General features: G+C 36.9%; 1 protein-coding gene across 1 annotated transcript; it reads right to left on the minus strand.

Annotated features, from left to right (window-relative positions):
* Window positions 1-1,278: 1,278 nt before the first annotated feature.
* LOC107855123 (kinesin-like protein KIN-7O) lies at window positions 1,279-17,825 on the minus strand. The gene is made up of 33 exons (XM_016700118.2): window positions 17,810-17,825; window positions 16,864-17,008; window positions 16,625-16,714; window positions 15,228-15,346; window positions 14,130-14,243; window positions 13,950-14,031; window positions 13,592-13,659; window positions 13,440-13,514; window positions 13,198-13,343; window positions 13,018-13,120; window positions 12,100-12,180; window positions 11,787-11,855; window positions 11,643-11,702; window positions 11,413-11,574; window positions 10,550-10,606; window positions 9,244-9,483; window positions 9,094-9,159; window positions 8,850-9,020; window positions 8,631-8,735; window positions 7,274-7,360; window positions 6,994-7,143; window positions 6,689-6,802; window positions 6,474-6,560; window positions 6,192-6,395; window positions 5,920-6,108; window positions 4,579-4,785; window positions 4,302-4,391; window positions 4,069-4,209; window positions 3,569-3,666; window positions 2,833-2,911; window positions 2,268-2,411; window positions 2,041-2,112; window positions 1,279-1,658 (listed from the first exon to the last, which is right to left on the minus strand). Exons 2-33 carry the CDS (start codon window positions 16,985-16,987, stop codon window positions 1,422-1,424), a joined length of 3,831 nt encoding a protein of 1,276 aa, XP_016555604.1. The 5' UTR covers window positions 16,988-17,008; window positions 17,810-17,825; the 3' UTR covers window positions 1,279-1,421.
* Window positions 17,826-17,897: the final 72 nt, after the last annotated feature.

Consider the following 17,897-nt stretch of genomic DNA (forward strand, 5'->3'; position numbering starts at 1 on the left):
ACACGCTTCCAGGGGTGGGCTTGGGCCTCAAACCCTATTTCGGTCGAAAATGGTTGGCCAGTCCCCCAACTACTTATTGAGTGGATCTGGTTGGTTTGGCGAGGCTGGTGGAGTCATTTTGCAAGTCCAACCAGCGAAACAACAGGAATTGCTGGTCTTTTGTGGCTTTCAATGGTTGTTAGCCCACGATTCGTGGGTTGGTCCCAAACCTTGGGCCTGGTTTTGGGCGAAAATCATCGAACGATCCCACGATGATCTATTAAGTGGATCACGTTGGTTTGGCGTGGCTTGAAAAGCCGTTTTCCAAGTCAAACAGGTGAAACAACAAGAATTATGGGTTTTTTTCTACTTTCAATACGTGTTAGCCCATAATTCGAGGGTGGTTTTGGGTGAAAATCCTCAGGTCGTCCCCAGGCAGCCTATTGAATGGATCTGGTTGGTTCGGCGGTGCCAGTGGAGCCATTTTCCAATGCAAACAGGCAAAACGGCAACAATTGTGAGTTTTTAGTGACTTTCGATAGGTGTTAACCCACGGTTCTGAGGGTTGACCCAGGCCTCGAGCTCAATTTTGGGCAAATTCATCGATCGATCCCCAGACAGCCTATTAAGTGGATCTGATTAGTTTGGCTGGGTCGGTGGAGTCATTTTTCAAGTCAAACGAGCAACACAGCCAAATTGCGGGTTTTTTCAACTTTCAAAGGATGTTAGCCCAGGCTTCGGGGGTGAGCCTGGGTTCCATCCCCAATATTGGGCAAAACTTCTCAGGGGGTCCCCCGACGGTCTATTGAGTGGATCTGGTTGGTTTGGCAGGACCAGTGGAGCCACTTTCTAAGTCAAATGGGCGAAACAAAAGAAATTGTGTCTTTTGCAACTTCCAGTGGGTGTTAACCTATGGTTCGAGGGGTGGACCTGGGTTTCGAGCTCGATTTTGAGTGGCATCCTATTGAGTGAATCTGGTAGTTTCGATAGTGTAATATCTCAAACCACAAGGGAAATCAATGTTATCAAGGCAAACCTGGAGGGAGGTTTTTGAAATTACCCTTGCTATTTTTACTGCCAAAATAAATGAAATCACTTTTAAGCTTCAAACTTTCATAACAATGGTGGCAATGAAAAATGGACAGCAGCATTAGATGGGATTTTTTTTTATTTTTTTTTTGCCTTAATTCTTCGTGCTTTCCATTTTGGAAGAGTTAACATAACTTTTATGATTTGACAATTAACTTCCAATTAAACAATTAATTTTAAGTCATTAAAGAATTCTTATTAGAAAAAAAAGAAAAAGTCAAAGTCAAATCTATTGCAAAGCCAATTGGCTATTGATACTGTTAAAGTTGTGTTATAGATTTTAATGGTTAGCTAGGAAATACATATTCATATCATCCAACAGATATGTACTCAATACAGATCCAGAGATAACATTACCCAATCAAGGACCCCTTGCAGAAGCAAAGCTGCTTCTTGAGGCTGAGGATTTCAAGACCACTTGAAGCTAACTGATCTTTCAGCTTCGATGAAGCCGCCTCGAATTTCTTGTTCATAAAGTCTATCTCATCCAACGCCTCTTTGTACCTTACCCGAAATGCATCTAATTTTGCTTGTGCCCCTCGAAGTCTCATTCTCAGCTTAGCTTTATCATTGTTGAGGTTGACTTCACCCTGTTTAGATGTATCAGATAGTAAGCTTGAAATGAACCACCCACTCGACTCAAGATTTCTCTTTTAGAAGTCATACATGCAACTAATCACAAAAATATGCTGTGTTCATGAACATGCAAACACTTTCAGCAGATATCTATGCACAAATTATGCAAATGCAAAAACAACATATAGAAGCAGATGCAGAAGCTATTCTTAACAGTACAAACTTATTTCCTTTCTTTAACCTCAATAATCACATATAGCAATATAGTATATAGTATATACTCGAAACCAAGAAATAAGAGAGGATAATTAATACAAATATAGCCACAAAAAGGTAACCTGTCATCTCATCATAATCAAGTATAGTGTGTGATTGACCATGTGAATGATTGCTTACATTATGCATTTTAGCCTCCAAAGCTGAAAGCTTCTCACTAAGCTGCTCGACTTCGGGATTTGAATTTGACAGCTGATGACCAAAAATATAGTGTTATCCTCGATCAAAGTAGAGAAAGTATATTACATTTGTAATAATCTGTCTCAGATAAACGAGAATCACATCTACTATACTTGTTCTGAGAGAAGATTCATCAATAAGCATTTCATGGCATTCAAGAGGCGAACCTGAAAGTCATCTCTCTGAATTGGCTCTGTCTCTGATTCTCTACTACGGGCTAACAGATCAACTCTTTCTTTGCTAAGCATGCTTAACTCCACCTGAAGTCTTTCTACTTCCTTACACAGACCCTGATTCTCCATTGTCAGCATCTGAAGTTGAAAATTTAACATTTCATTAGAAAAGATCAGTTATGTATAATGATGCTGGAAACTTGGAAAAGAAAAGGATATCAAGTGAAATAAGCGATGTTCCAAAATAAGCAATCTCGATGCAAAAAAATTGTTCCAACTTCCAATTTTCCTTGGCTCCAATTTATTCATTTATTAATTCTTTGGAGGGGAGTGCTTCTGAAAGAGTGGGTAAAGCCAATGCTGAAGAACACAAGCACTTGCTCACTTTCCAAGTCAAATAAGCACAAAAACAAAGTTATGTACGAGGAGTTTACGGGGCATAATTATTCAACTGAAGTATATCTAGCTTAGCCTAACCCCAGAATACTTTGCTAGGCTGAACCACTAATGTTGCACTTAATATAAATTCTAAATGCTTGAAAATGTACAAATAAATTACCTCTTGGGATCTTCTACATTGTTCCTCGGCATCTCTCAGGCGTAGTCTGAGTTGATCAATCTCTAGTAATTTCTCTTCACTGTGAAACAATGAAAAAGGCAATACATTTATATCATCAGGCAGATCAATTTAAAGGTTCAAAGGTATACAATACTGAAGGCACCTCGAATACTCCCAACTTTTGATGAGAGTAGTAGCAGCTGTAGAATCAAAGTTTATCATTTGATCACCTACCCACCTCACGAAAAACTTAAGAAATAGATGAACAAACTATTAAATGCTCTATCGTCCTAGCACCCAAGGGTGTGGACTAGCATTCAGTGAAGTGGGTGAAGCCCGGAGGAGACCAGGTTCAAATCCCAGCAGAAGCAATGATTTCTTTATATTAGTTCTGGTGAGAGGAGCAGGTCCACTGTGGAATAGTCTAGATGTGCAAGCTAGCCCGAACATCACCACTATATAAATACACTAACACACCCCATGGTCCCAATTTACTAGACACTTTTTGCTTATCGAGTACCTATTTACAAGAGCTAAAGATAGTATCCTCATTTTGAAATTAATTTAGATTTTCAGAAAGAATGAGTGCAGTACATGTGATCTTTTCTGCATCAGAACACATTTTAAAAAAGCCAACAGATTAGTCACAGGTTACTTCGCTTAACTATTGACAACCAATTTGAACAAGCGGAGTAGCAACATATCAGAGTGATAGGGGAGCAAAGGACAGTCAAACCTGAAACTTTTGTCCAACAACACATTATTTTCTGAGATGACCAATCTCTCCTCAAGGAGTTTGCACTGTCTTCTACAACTCTCAAGTTCATTTGTCACCTGTAGTTTAAAGTCAAGATGATAAACCGAGATTCAGATGTGCAAGACGTGTACACAGATGTGCAACATATTTTGCTAAGTTCATCACCCCAATGGATGTCTTTGATTTCTTTAATTTAGCTATGTGCTTTTCTAGTGAGGAAGCTCTATAGTACCCAGACCTCACAAACAATTCTCTTAATCTGTTTAAAAAAGAAAGATTATAAGTGAACAAGCTTTGAATTAACAAGGCATCTCAGAAATACAATTTCCACAATATCATGTTCCCTCTAGACCACCATAGAGAATAGTATGCAAGTACGGATTCCTTGAAAAGATCCTCAATATCAGAAAGAGCCACTGCAGTGCTTCTAGAATATGCTTAAATTGTTCAGCTACATCATGTGTAAATCTGACGATAACCTCTGTCATTTTCTGTGATAAATTGGCAATTTCAGCACTATAAGATTTTGCTTTTTCATTGATTGCTTCAACTGTAGCTTTCTCCCTTGCAAACCATATGGCCTTTTCCTCCTCCATTTCCAAAAGGGCATCAGTGAGTTGCTGCCAAAAAAAAAAGGCACTCATAAATAACGTCATGGAAACAGTTGAATGGAGCCTCAGAATACATGCTACCAAAGCAACTTAGTTATTACCATAGCTAAATCTTCCTTTTCTTCTGCCAAAATGTTGACAGAAGTTTCCAACCTCTGACATCGTGATTCAGATTCTCCCGAACATAATCTCTGCAATACCATAGAAACAAATAATGATCAGAAAATACAAATAAGTTAACATTTCATATTTCAGAAGAAACAATAGCAGAAAACGTTAACTTATGATAGTCAAAAGATTCATGCTCGACAGACGAATATGATAGTCAGAAGAAAAAAGAGGGAATTTCAGAGGAACAATTAACAAACATAAACTTACAACGCATGACAGCTCTTCCTTCAACATACTTAGTTCCGTATTTGACATATTCAACTCGTCAGATAAAGCTTGCAATTCACATGCCAAATTTTCTGCTCTAGAATTGGCTTCTTCTTTTTCTGCATGAGAAATTGTTAATTCCTCTTCCAAAGAAGCAATAGTTGTCTCCATCTCAAATGCCAGCACTTCCAACTTCCTGTACTCCTCCTTCACATCAGAAAGGGAAAAGTAGCTTAAGACTAAGCAATAAGATAACTAATTTCCCCTCTTGCGTGAAATGCAGGCAATCAATTACTTATTTAATTTTTATGTCATACGGATTACTATTTTGTAATATTGATGGAGAAAGTACATATAATGACAGAATGTCAAATGGGCATTAAATGACCAGCCTGCTGTCTAAAATTAGTGCTAACAAATAAACGTTATAGTGATTCCTAGATCTAACTTGGGTGAGCAATATCCCAATAATGAAATGAACACTCTATGTGGAGTTTTCTAAATCAGCATATTCTAAGACTAGACTTCATGGTGCATGCCAATAAGGTTTTTCTTTTATTAAGGGTGCCGTAAATATAGCCTGTTTATACCAAGTTTAGTGATGCTTAATTTGGTGGTAAAATTTAAACACTAGAAAATTTAACAGAACCGAAATGCCTAGATATTGAAGTGAAAGCACAAATGTCACACTCCAAGCCCCGACTTGTACAGCCATTTGTTAATTTGTGGGCTTGTCCTATTTTACTAGTCAAGAGTTATTTTAATGGCGGGGTAATATTCTACAATCAATAGTTTATTGAACAATATTACATTACAAAGACATCAACTTTTGGTCCGCCTTCTTGTTTTGCCACCAAGGAGTTATTGATATTCCCGCATGGATTGACTATGGGCTACAAAAGTTGTATATAAGGTCTAGGGCCACCGCACCATTGCCTTAAGGTTTTCGACTAACTACTCAGATTCTTCACAAGGTATTAGAATCAACCTTCTGTAAGCCTATTCTCACACCCATAAAGCTCAGGTGTATACCACCAAAATTGGTTTAAGTGTGCAGGAGTGTGTTAAGTTACTAAATGTCCCACATAGGTTGTGTAAGAGCTTTCAAAGGATTTTACAGAAGGCGTTGAACCACTCCAGTCATGACCTAAGTTTTTGCGATGGATGTTCGACTTCCTTCAGCGCCATAAAGTTAGGCTCAATCTACATGTGTAACACTAATTTCAAAACTTGACCAACAGAGAATGGGGAAAGTGTTTTTTGCTGTTCCAGTATAGATTTAACTAACATAGAAACACTTCTTGAAATTATTTTACACTAGTTTGAGCACACCATACCTACCTGCACAACATTTTCAACACAAACAGAGGAATTCTTGGCTCTTTTGGAGTCGAGCACATTAGAGCTCCTATCAACAACTGAATCACGCCTTTTTCCAATGTTTGTGTCTCGTTTATTGATGTCACGCTCAAGAATAGCCCTCTGGCCATTTAAGCGTTTGATTTCCCTCTCAGCACAAGCTCTTTCACCCTAACAATGTGATACCATCAGAAAATATAGAAATGCCTTAGATGGCACAAGAAAATCAACATTCAAAACAATTTGCAAGAAACCTCAAGTTTTGTCTTCTCCTGGATGGCATTCCTAAGTTTGGATTCTGTGTCTCTCAACTTTGCTTTTGTTTTCTCCAAATCTTTTCTTATGTTTTCCTTCTCTCTGACTAAGGAACCAGAAGATAAGCATGACAGTTCCTTTTGAAGACTTTGAATTTGAGAAAGGTGTTCAGATTTTTCTGCTTCATACTTTTCAGAGATTTCCTGGAAAAGAACCTGATTCTGTCAGCAAGAGCAGAGAAATGAAAAAGGATCAATATAGGAGAAAGTGAAGCAACTTACTGTTAATGCATTTCTAGAATCTTCAATAGCTCTTTTCAGTTCTTCTATCTGATTATGCAGATCAAAAGACTGATGGTCCAGTAGAATCTACATTTTGATTAGCATGCTTTAAAAAGTAATTTCAGCAGAAACTCAAATAACAGAAGTGTGAGAATACTTGGTTGTTAAAATTCTAATTATAAAGACACGAAAAGAAAAAGCAGTCAATTCACAACCTTTTCATCCTGAACTACATTGATCTTTTGCTGCAAGAATGATAGTAGTTTCTCATGATTTCTAATTACGGATCTTATTTGGTTGGAATTGTCAAGTGCTGCAGACTTTAAATCCTGAAAGTGGGAAACCAGATCAGGCTGTAGAACCACATAGAAAATAAACTATAATACTAGAATTAATGTATGGAAGCATAGCAGATAAAACCGTGTGTGGTTAAAGAACATATTGCATGCATGCCATAAATAAATGAAAAGAATGGCCAAATCTAAAATGTATTATGCAATGGTCTACAGGAGATACTCACAGGAACTAGTTTGGATATGGCAGAGAAAGACATGACAAGTTCCTCTACCACTGGAATGAATGAATCAATTAAGGTTCGTGAATTTTCAAATTCTGAAATCAAATCTTGAACCTCCCTCATCAGCTCGGTTTCAGAGTTCATGTTATCCTCCTGAAAGAAGTATATCCATTAATGCCCCAGGAGGCCTATGAAAATGGGTTTATTAAATGCTTAAAGTGGAACCATAAGAATGTCGGTCACAATATATCATCAAGCACTATTAGGGTGGAAATGAACTTACGACAAGCACTACTGCAGATTGCATTGATGCAAGCTGTTCACGAGCCCCTTGTGCCTCAAGTTTTGCACTCAAAAGCTCTTGGTAAAGCTAAAGCATTAAAATATAAGTCATTGCACTGTAGTACTTACAGGAAAGGTATAATGGATATCAAATGTAAAGGTCAAATGTAAAAATAGATCCTAGTAGTCAAAGAATAGGCTTGAAAACATGCTCATAACAATGCAGAATAACACCAATTTCTTTGGCTTATTTGACTGGCAGGATCATTTGAGTATGTATCCAATAGAGACATGCTATACCCACTCAACTCGAAAGCTGTGACCAACATAATGTATTTTATGAATCACTTACGGAGTAATGCCTTGTACTGTATGGAATATGGTACAAGGAACAGGACATCACAGGCAAACTCAACAAACAAAACAAAAGGCCAAAACTTGATTCTCACTCTGAGATGTGGCACGTGCAGAGGAAACAGATGTGATAAGATGTGAGGTAAGAAAGAGGGGAATGAGAGACATATCTGTGCCTAAATTGTAGAAGGAAAGCAAAATACCATTTAAAGCTTCATTTAATAAATGAAACTAATAACTATTGAATAAATAAAATCACCATCAGTTACGTCATTCTAATTGTAGTCACTACAAAAGTTTTTGAGAATGTATCTTGGGACTAAGTTTAAGAATATGATCTTCGACCACCAAGGCTTATATCCTAGGGGTACCACTGTGGATCTCCTACACATAAGGTTTGGAATCAAATCTTTCTATCCTCTTCCCCTTCCCCTTCCCTTGTCCCTCTATGTAACAAATGAAATTAAAAGAATGAAAAAGTGTGACTAAGGCATAACGGAAGCATAGGAATTAATTAATCAAAACAAATATGGATCTTCAAATTCAGATTCAGCATTGGCATGTTTTGGCATTTGAGCTCTTTAGGTGGCTTCTCCTCTTCATTACTAGTTAGATTTTGAAAGCAGTACTTAGTAATGACATGCCTACTTCATTTATAAACTGGAAAATTACTAATCACGCAACACTTATTACTATATCTATAAAGAATACCGCATGTTTCATATTTCCTGGTGCATTCATCATGCAAGTGGGAGAGAAACAGAACTTTATTAGTATTCTATCAGTTAGAAATAGCAGATTTTCTAGTAACAGCTCTCACTAGCTGCTTGGTTGTGAGAATACAATGATAGGGATAGATATATACAGTCACAATATTTATGCTACCATTAGAGAAATTCTGAAGTGACCAAGTGTATATCACCACTTTGTTTGCTCTCTTGATATAAGGAGATAAATTATCATAATTGCAACTTTCAATGCATAAAATGTGAAAGACTGATTACCTCTTCATGCTTCTCTCTTGCAGATATGGTCTGCTCAGTTGCTATCTCAACAACTGAGTCCAAATTCTGTTGGCTTGAGGATCTCTCCATTTCTAACATAGTGACCTGCACAAAAGCTCCACATTTCCGAGAAACACTTAAAAAGCAGAAAAGTGACAAGGCAATCAATCTTATTCATATAGATGCCAGGAAAATGAGAAAAGAAAGAAATGAGGACACCTTCTCTTGGAGCTGCTTAATCACCAAAATAGCTTTTGCTTCTCTCAAAGGTTTGCTCCCACACAAGTGCATCAAAGAGTTATCCTCTTGCTCAGAACCATCGACCAGATGAATGTCAGCCTCAAAAAGCTTCCTTGTGAGATAGTCAATCTTTACCTCACTCACGGTTTTCTAGCAAAAGCAAGGATTAAACTAAGAAATCAAACTGAATCAGAAATAACAGAAGGAAGCAAAAGACTGTTACATGTGATTCATATTTTAAAAGCAACTCTTCATACACCCTTTGAAGTTCCAGGAAATCACTGTCTTCCTGCCAAAATTAAAAAAATAATAACACAACAGTGGTATAATACAATTTTGAAAGAAAGCTGAAATAGCAGCGCGAAGTGTGAACCATTGAGAAGCTTTTTTTCCTAGAGGCTCCTTTTCTCCTGCTAGTGACATGCAACAAAGCCCGCGGGTCAGGGAGAGTACAGTCTTCAGCTTGATTACTCCTTGCATTGTCTTCTTGCTTGCCAGAGTCTAAATTGATGTCAACATCTAATAGTTCTTCAAAAGGAAGTAAGGGTCCAATGTCACGTTCAAGCCTTTTGGCTTTGACTGCAGAAATCTTCCCTTTTCCTGAAGAGCTCAACTGAAGCAGCAGAGAACAATATATTTAATTTCTGTTGGCATAGGTAAAGCAGCTTTCCCAGGGTTCTAGATTGGAGTCATAATTGTCAATTTAAGAGGGCATATCATTAATGTATGGAGAAAATCTGGAACCAATGTTTGCAGAAAAGATTGGGGTGGAAGAGGGAGAAGAATTTGGAACCAATGTTTGCAAAGAAAAGGACTTCCAAGCCAATGAATCAAGCTTTTTGTTATTAAAGAGTTTGAAGAAGATTTTTAGATAAAATTAACTAATTAGGAGAGTTTAATATTAGAAAAGGGCTAATTAGTCATTGTAATTATTTTACATTAATGATAACTATATCAAAGAATGGATACAAGAATCAAACAAGACTAGTAAGCAGAATATAGTAAACTACAAGAGATGTTAGTGTTGTGAAGCAAAACCTGGAAGGAGGTCTCTGAAAGAATAGAGTGTCCGCAGACCTTACCTCTACCCCGTGGGGTAGAGAGGTTGTTTCCAAAAGACCCTCAGCTCAAGTAACTATCACAGTCAATTACTATAGATGTATAATACATCATAGTTGGCTAACTTTTTCATTATCTTGAATCTCATTCACTTGTATGCTCAAGTAGCTTTAATTGAGACTAGTATAGATTCAAGCTTGCTTTGTGGAATAAACACTGCAGTGCATAGAATATAAAACATCCCTGTGCAAATGAGTGTTAACCATCCTTAATGAGTTTATGTGGTTTCCTAACAACACGATGACCATTAAAAACCAACAATTTATCTAACTGATGTGCTTACACACAAATTAGCAACTAATTTCTCAAGTAGCCTAAGGCAGTCGAATCATACACCAAATAACACCATTGATGCAGACTCATAGCACTAGTATAATGCAGCTTTGTGATGCAGGTGGGAGAACACAAGGTCAATAATCACATATCCATAAAATAACTAAAGTGAAGTCCATACTGCCTCAGTATACTGCCTCAAGAACCTACTGCTCCCATGTAATCTTCAAAGAAATTGACACAGCAAAAGATAATATATGGTACTACTAACAGAAATTAAATCTCACCTCCTTCAAAGCCTCCCTTGAAAGGTTACCCGGGCACCATGTATATCGCCGTTTTTCCTACAATGCAGAAGGTAAAACATCAACTTAACCACAAGAGAACTTTTCCCACTCTTCATTTCTTTCATTCTTAGGAAAAAAAATTTAATCACCAGAGAATAGCAGTAAAAGAAAGCTAAGGGTAGAAGACCAATCAAATGCTAATGATGGCACAAAGTGTTAGATGTATGTGGTATTGCCTTCATTGACTAATATTAATAAACAGTTTCTCTAAAAATGTAAAATTAGAGGCCTATTTTAGAAAGTGGTTGCAGATTTCAAATTTTTCTTCAAACACAAAATTCAATAAGCCTCTGGGTGTTCTTCCAACCAAGGACATGAATTCTTAAGATTTCATTGCATGAACGAAATGTGATCCTTCAATTAAAAGATAATAAATTTATTAATGATGGAAAAAACTTCCCACATACAAGAAGTATACCAAAATAGAGTGGCTGAGTATATTCAGTTGTCTTCATGTACGCAGAAGGTAAGGGTTATGGCAAACAGTTGGTCTAGGATTCAAGGCAAGCAGTTGGTTTAGGATTCAAGGGATCATAGAAGGAGAAAAAAAAAAAGAAGTACGGAACCAGCTACCTCATAAAAGAGATGGAAAAAGTACTTCTGCATTGAAAAATAATCTATTTGCCTTTACAAGTCTTTGCTCTGCAGTAATTAGGTGGAGGCCCGCATTTATGTTAAAAATTCAATCGGACTTGTCAACTTCAGTGTAAAGTATTAAAAGCTTGTTGAAATCACTAGTAGTACTTCTTGGAGGGATTCAAAAGAAAATAAAGCAATGAAAATATAGAAATCGACTAACTCACTTTTTTATAGGTATCACGACCCTCAACCCTATTTGAGCATAGCACCATAGAACTCAAGTTCTCAATTTTCTTGGCTTGCTCTTGTAGCCTCTTCTCCCTTTCAGCTTGAGCTTTCTTTTCCTCCTCCAATTCTAATGTAATTCGTTCCCGCTCCAATTCGCTCTATTAAAATTTTACACCTTTGAGAGTCACAAAATTGCAAATGCTACTATAAAGTAATCATCACAAACCTTCAGTAGAGTATTCCGAAGATTCAAAATTTCTTCATCGAGATGTTCCGAATGTGATGCCTTCAATGGTTTCAAAAGTATAGGTTGGTCAACATGTCAATGATACCACTTCAAAATAACAAACGACGTGACTGCTTGCACAACCTGCAATTTAGCTCGCAGCTCCTCAATCTCCTTCTTTTGACGCTTGAGCAATGCAGCATCAGTCAGTATCTGGAATGAAATATAGATAGTTTAAGAGGCAAACAAAAGCGGGAGCATGTAAAGATAAAAAGGAAGTACGAACCAGAAGCAACTCAAACTAAAAACAGACATGAGTAAGAGGCATAAAGAAAGCTGAGTGATGGACTTGCTTTCTGGTGCAAGAATTAGGCATGCACTTTGTGGATTCCATATGAAAATTGCCTGAAGTAATGCAAAGATATCATTGAGAGCAGAATGCAGTGAAATATCCAACCTCATTCACATGAACACAGTTTGTAACCCGCAATGCCCTGCTTGCAAATTGAAGACTACTTTTAGTCTCGTCGGCATGAATCTGGCATCAAGGAAAAAACACATTATTAAAATAGAGCAAAGAAAACTGTCAGCATGAACCTAGCATCAATCATGAAACCCCATAAAAAACTAAAGGCGTAGAGAAAGATGAAAGAAAGAAGAATCACAAACACATCTCACCAAAACATAATTCAATAAAATATGATGAAAAGAAAGTTCTGCATGTGACAAAGGTGGTCCCATTTCATATTTACCATGGTTAGGCTAATTGAAAGGTACTTGAGCCCTTCACGTTGAAAAATGAGAGAGGACTGAATCAACCGGAGACCTTCTCGAGCTAATGTAGCATTATGTGAAAAACAGAAGGGCAATTCATTCATAGTAAACTTGTGTGTTCATTACATAATCATTTTGTTGAATAAATGCTGAAAAATGATATCACGGTAGCACTATACTGACTTGGAAATCTTCAAAGGAAAATACGGAGAACTACAGTGATGGTACACTACGTTGTAAGTCTAAAGGGAAAACACTCAGACACAATCATATAATTTTGGATACGAATAGACATGATTCGGAGGCAGACATGCCTATCATTGTATATAAAGATTAGCATAGCAAGATAAGTATAGCAATAGTTTCCATCAGTGGCAGATTGCATTGTCATGAATTTTTTTCGTGATAAAAGGCACCCCAAAAAAGTTTTGACATGATAGACATTGAAATAGTTTAGTCTTTAAGTTCTCTAAGGAACTGAAAATAAAAATTATGAAATAGAAGACTCAATAGAGAATGTTGTGCACCAATACAAGGACTGATGTATTTGATAAGGCATTTTTCAGCCTACCATGAATTTATTAAGGTCAGATAAATTTACCTGGGCAAGAGTGATATTACATATAATGGCAGTGTTTGCATTTCCACCCAGTGCAGGTTGCAAGATACGCGTAAGTTTGCTGTCTCGGTATGGAACGTGACCCCTGCAAGATTGCATGAAACATTAGTACAAGTAGGAGAACAACTTTACGGAACAAACTTCGACACATAACAAGCTTACCCTTGACTCTCAGCACCTTCACTCAGTTTTTTAATCACAGTTCCTAAAGTCATCAAGCTTTTGTTGATGTGGGAGCCTTCTTTTAGACGAACACCTTCTGCTCCGGTTTTGGCAGCACGTTCAGAACCAGCAAGGTCCACCAGGTTCTGGGAAAATTTTGAGGGTAAAGAGTATCTTCGTAGGCGTTTTTTACATTAAAGATAGAATCTTAGGAAAGAATGTAAAAACTTCCCACTGCATACCAGAACAGATACACGGACTGCATCACAAGAATTGTCTGTTTTTGTATCTTCAGCCTTCTCCCTACTCTCAATTATCTATTAAGTATAAATATAAATTTTAGGGAGTGAATGTACTTTTCATATCTTAGAATAGTCATTCAAGCATATCTTACCATCCGGAAAATTGTGTGTGATCTACTGCTGTATAGATTCATATTAGTTTCTCCAATATGTCGATGAGCTGCAAAAAAAATTGTGGCAACTATTACTCTTGCTGAAGCTTTGACATAGGAATATTAGTTTGAAAATAGAGTAGCTAATATTAATGCAGAAGGATAATGGGATAAGGGATGCAGCAACCCTCTCATGATTAAAACCAAATCCTTAGGGCACACAAATATTTGGCAGTTTTCTCTCAGGACCAATACTTACATTGGAGACTTTGTTATTAGAGAAACTTGAACCTATAAGACGGTTTCAAAAAATAATAATTACTGAGATGACATTCAAATTGATGATACTTTAACTTACATTCTCCGAAATCCATGAGTTCAAGCACTTGATCAGGAGAGGCAACAATTTCCTCCCTTAAGCCAGCAACAAATATTCCCCGCTTAATGCCAGATTATCAAATAGGATGAAAGCCGAATTATGATGACAGTCCAATTGCAACTATAAAACAATGATATGAAACATAAAATAATACAATACCTCTATACTTTCATGGATTTGCAATTTCCGGTGCTCAGGGGCCAACAAATCATTTATCTCCTCATTATAGATTTCCATATACGACATCCGTAGAAGAAACTCTCTATCCATTTCCTAAAATTTCAGGAGACTAAATCATACATGGCTACTTATACAAATTTTCAAAAAGTAGAACCGATGTCATGTACTAAAGAAGTTTTTAAGGAATGAGCATATTAAACAAATGCAACATAATTTTAAAGAGAGCGGTTTATCAGTCATTAAAGAAAGATATTTCATTAGTTGCTTAAGCTATTGAAAAAGCCCCTAGGAAGTTAAACCAGCACAGACAGAAAAGGCTCGTCATTTCCCTTATTAATTAGGGCAGCACCTTATCTATCAAGAAGTCACTCTTGGGCTCTTTCCAACATGGCAATAAATCTAACAATCAAACTTTCCCTAAATTGAGAGGTTTCATTTCAGGTTAAGCAGGGATCATGACTCTAAGGTTTAGCTTCAAATAGGTGAATGCTCATTTCCTATCTTTCTTTCGCCAGGTTTTTTCCTGGCTTGATTCGATAGTTGGAACTGGAACTCTTTGTGAATAAGATTAGGGATTACAACTATGATAAGACTATTGGAGACATAAGGAATGAAAAGGAGGAACTTGGTTTACAATAAAGTCTTAGATAGCAAGTGTATAAACTCATATTTTGAGGATTCCCTAGTGTACTAAGCTAAAGCATCAAAATCTAATATTTTGTGGTACACATTGATGTAGTTGGGGAGAATTTCTCTTCCTTGGCATCCGTTGAAGACCTATTCACCAACTTTATACCCATAAGTCCTAAAAGATAGAGCCAAAAAAAAACAGAAAATAGCAACTGCAAGAACTGCAAAATGACCTTAAGACTTGAGAAATGACCCTGACGCGCTTTTATAGGGAGTTGCTTTCCAGTAGGAGAACTTATTTCTTTTCAATCAATTTGAAGTTGTAGATACAGTTATCATTTGAAGAGTCAAAAATATGAAGGCGACATAAATGCCATTAATGGTTGAAGGAGTACAAATTTATATAATGGCAATTTCAAACAAATTTATATAATGGCAATTTCAAACCTCTTCAATGAAATTAAACAGATCTTGCACGGCCATAGGGATGACTCCAGGTTCAGTTTTCGATCCTCTCATAGTATGTGTTTTTCCACTACTTGTCTGACCATATGCAAAAACAGTCCCTGCCAAAGAAAGATAAGTAGGCTGATCAGTATCTAAAAAGACACATTTGCTTTTTATAAAATTAGGTAATATTATTAAAGCTAGTACCAAGAAGGCACTGTAAGAGGTTCAGAAAAGGACATTACAATGACACCATTTCATCCTCAACACAATAGAGCTCAAAAAAGTCTAACAAAAATATGGCATGTTTCTTCTATCATTTGCTCCTTTTCCAGAAGAATAGACTGTATGCATTTATATTTAGAAAATCTGGGTGTTTTCTTATCCTCAAAACATCTTTTATTCCTTTCAGGCCAACTAGAGCACATGATGCCGACTGGAACAGTCTTCAAGATCTGTCTCGCTCTTCTCCAACTCTCTGTCCAACTCAACATAGCAGCAAACTCTTCACATCCTTAGGAATCACCAATTGCACTCCAAAAATGTTTGAAAATCATTATCCAAGTCTGCCAGGACAGTCACAGTGTAGTAGTAGGAGGAGGAGGAGGAGAAGGACGAGGAGGAGATGACCTAAAATAATGCAAACCCCACTTTTTAAGAGTGTCTTGGTAAGGCAACCATCCTTAGCAGCAATTCATCCAACACAAGCAACTTTACAAGGAGCTTCAGTTCTCCAAAATCCAAATACACCTCCATGGCCAGTTTGCTTCCCATTTCTTCATACATACGTAGCATATGCAAATGCACAAAAATTGGGAGAATATCAAATGAACTTCTATCAACACATAGCAACAGAGCCTCTAGTTACAAGCATGCAGTGCCATTCAAGTGCTCTACTCCTCTCTCCAGCAACTATTGTTGCTACTTCTAACGACCATTCATGCATTTTGCTTCTTTTAGGAAACCACCTAGCCACTGCTCCTCTCTATAGAATCCTTCAGCCAACGTTCATCTCTTGGATGACCGCTCCATTGCCACTATCTCTCCGTCAGTCATCACTCCTATTTTCTACCTGACCAATCCCCTTTTTGAACATTTGACTTATTTTGTTACTGTTCTTGACAAGTTATTCTTGATAATATCTTGAAGAATAGCAACATCATAACTCTTTTAGGAGATCAAAAAAAATAGATATTTTTATTTTTGTGTGCGCACGTATAAACTATGTAATTACCATTTACCAGCTACTTTTTGAAGGACAGAATTGCAGCAAGGGCTTTCTTTTTCGTTAGATAAACACATAAAACATAAGTACGTTGCTTTCAATTGAAGTTCATTAAGTTAACACTGCTATAAAAAATATGTCAACTGAGGTGTAAAAATTAAAATAATAATACCATTAAATCCTTGAATAGCAGCAGCTACAATGTTTTTAGTTCGAGCTTTGTAGACTTCAATTGTTGTGCATTCGTCCTCAAAAATTCTATCTGCATTCACAAAATTCAACATAGTTGAAGCAACTGGAGTAGCAATTATTCACAAAATTCAACATAGCAATTTATTCACAAAATTCAACATAGTAGAAGCAAATGTAGTAGCAATTTATTCACAAAAATTTGTATATATATATATATACCAAATTCAAATTTTGCCGGCTGATTGGGAATGAAGATAGAGTTGCCGGAGATTCGCCAGGGACTGGAGTTGGCATCTTCCGGTGAGAGTGGTCTCGCTCGAACTGACACGTGGATTCTCTCCATCGGATTTCTGCACTTTCCCGCCTGGAGTTCAATTGGGGTTTTTTACAACGGAAGAAATTGCTCTTTTAGTCCCTTAATTATCACGTTATTCAAATTTTAGTACTTGTGGTATCTGACTAAGCATTTTTAACCTTTAATTAAATAAGTAATCTTATTTTGACTCTTTGCTAACGAATACCATTAAATTAAATGGAATAATAACTATTAATTTATTCATTACTTGACATGTTTATTTTTTACATAATCAGAACAAATTAATAAGGCGTGTAAATTGATTAATATAATCCTATTAAATTCACATTAAATATCATCATACCTATTGAAATTAATTACTTTCATTAAATTCCTAGGGATTAAGTTGGAAAAGGTGTTCAATTAACTCTTGATTCTTTAAACATGCAAATTATTTTGAGACGGTTTTTTTGACAAATATATCAAGTAATATGAGACGGGTGGAGTAGTAAGGGCACTATGTATCTGCTCTGTCCACGCTGGCAGCTTGTGTGGACGGATTAGATGGAGTTTTCTCTCCACGTGGGACTTAATGAAGTATGTTGGACAATTTCATCAAAACCACATTCAAACATAACAACAGAAGTAATGTTAGATCACATAGTTGTCAATTAGACATGTATAGTTAGTTATGTGACAGGCTATGTTGCTCGGACTCTTCAAAAATGTCTAACAGGTGTCTGTCGGATTCATCAAAATTAGTGTATTTTTGGAGAAATCCGACACAAGCGCAGCATCCAAAGTGAAGAGTCCGCTCAACTTAGCAGACAAGCCGCAACATTGAGGATGGTAATATTTCTGGTAGTGCACCTTGGTACGCTGGTTAAAGCCATGGCTTCTGTCCACGCGACCAGGGATCGATGGGCGTCTTTTTGTTCAAGCCTTGGAAACAGCCTCT

This window comes from Capsicum annuum, chromosome 6 (genome assembly GCF_002878395.1).
Source record: "Capsicum annuum cultivar UCD-10X-F1 chromosome 6, UCD10Xv1.1, whole genome shotgun sequence".
In the NCBI taxonomy this organism is placed as follows: domain Eukaryota; kingdom Viridiplantae; phylum Streptophyta; class Magnoliopsida; order Solanales; family Solanaceae; genus Capsicum; species Capsicum annuum.

Coding starts and splice junctions, on each gene's coding strand:
- LOC107855123 (XM_016700118.2), bottom strand. CDS start 16,987: ATGGAGAGAATCCACGTGTCAGTTCGAGCGAGACCACTCTCACCGGAA. Junction 13,344..13,439: donor CAGTCCGTGTATCTGTTCTG/GTATGCAGTGGG, acceptor AAATTTTCCCAG/AACCTGGTGGACCTTGCTGG. Junction 4,210..4,301: donor AAAAGGAAGATTTAGCTATG/GTAATAACTAAG, acceptor TTTTTTTGGCAG/CAACTCACTGATGCCCTTTT.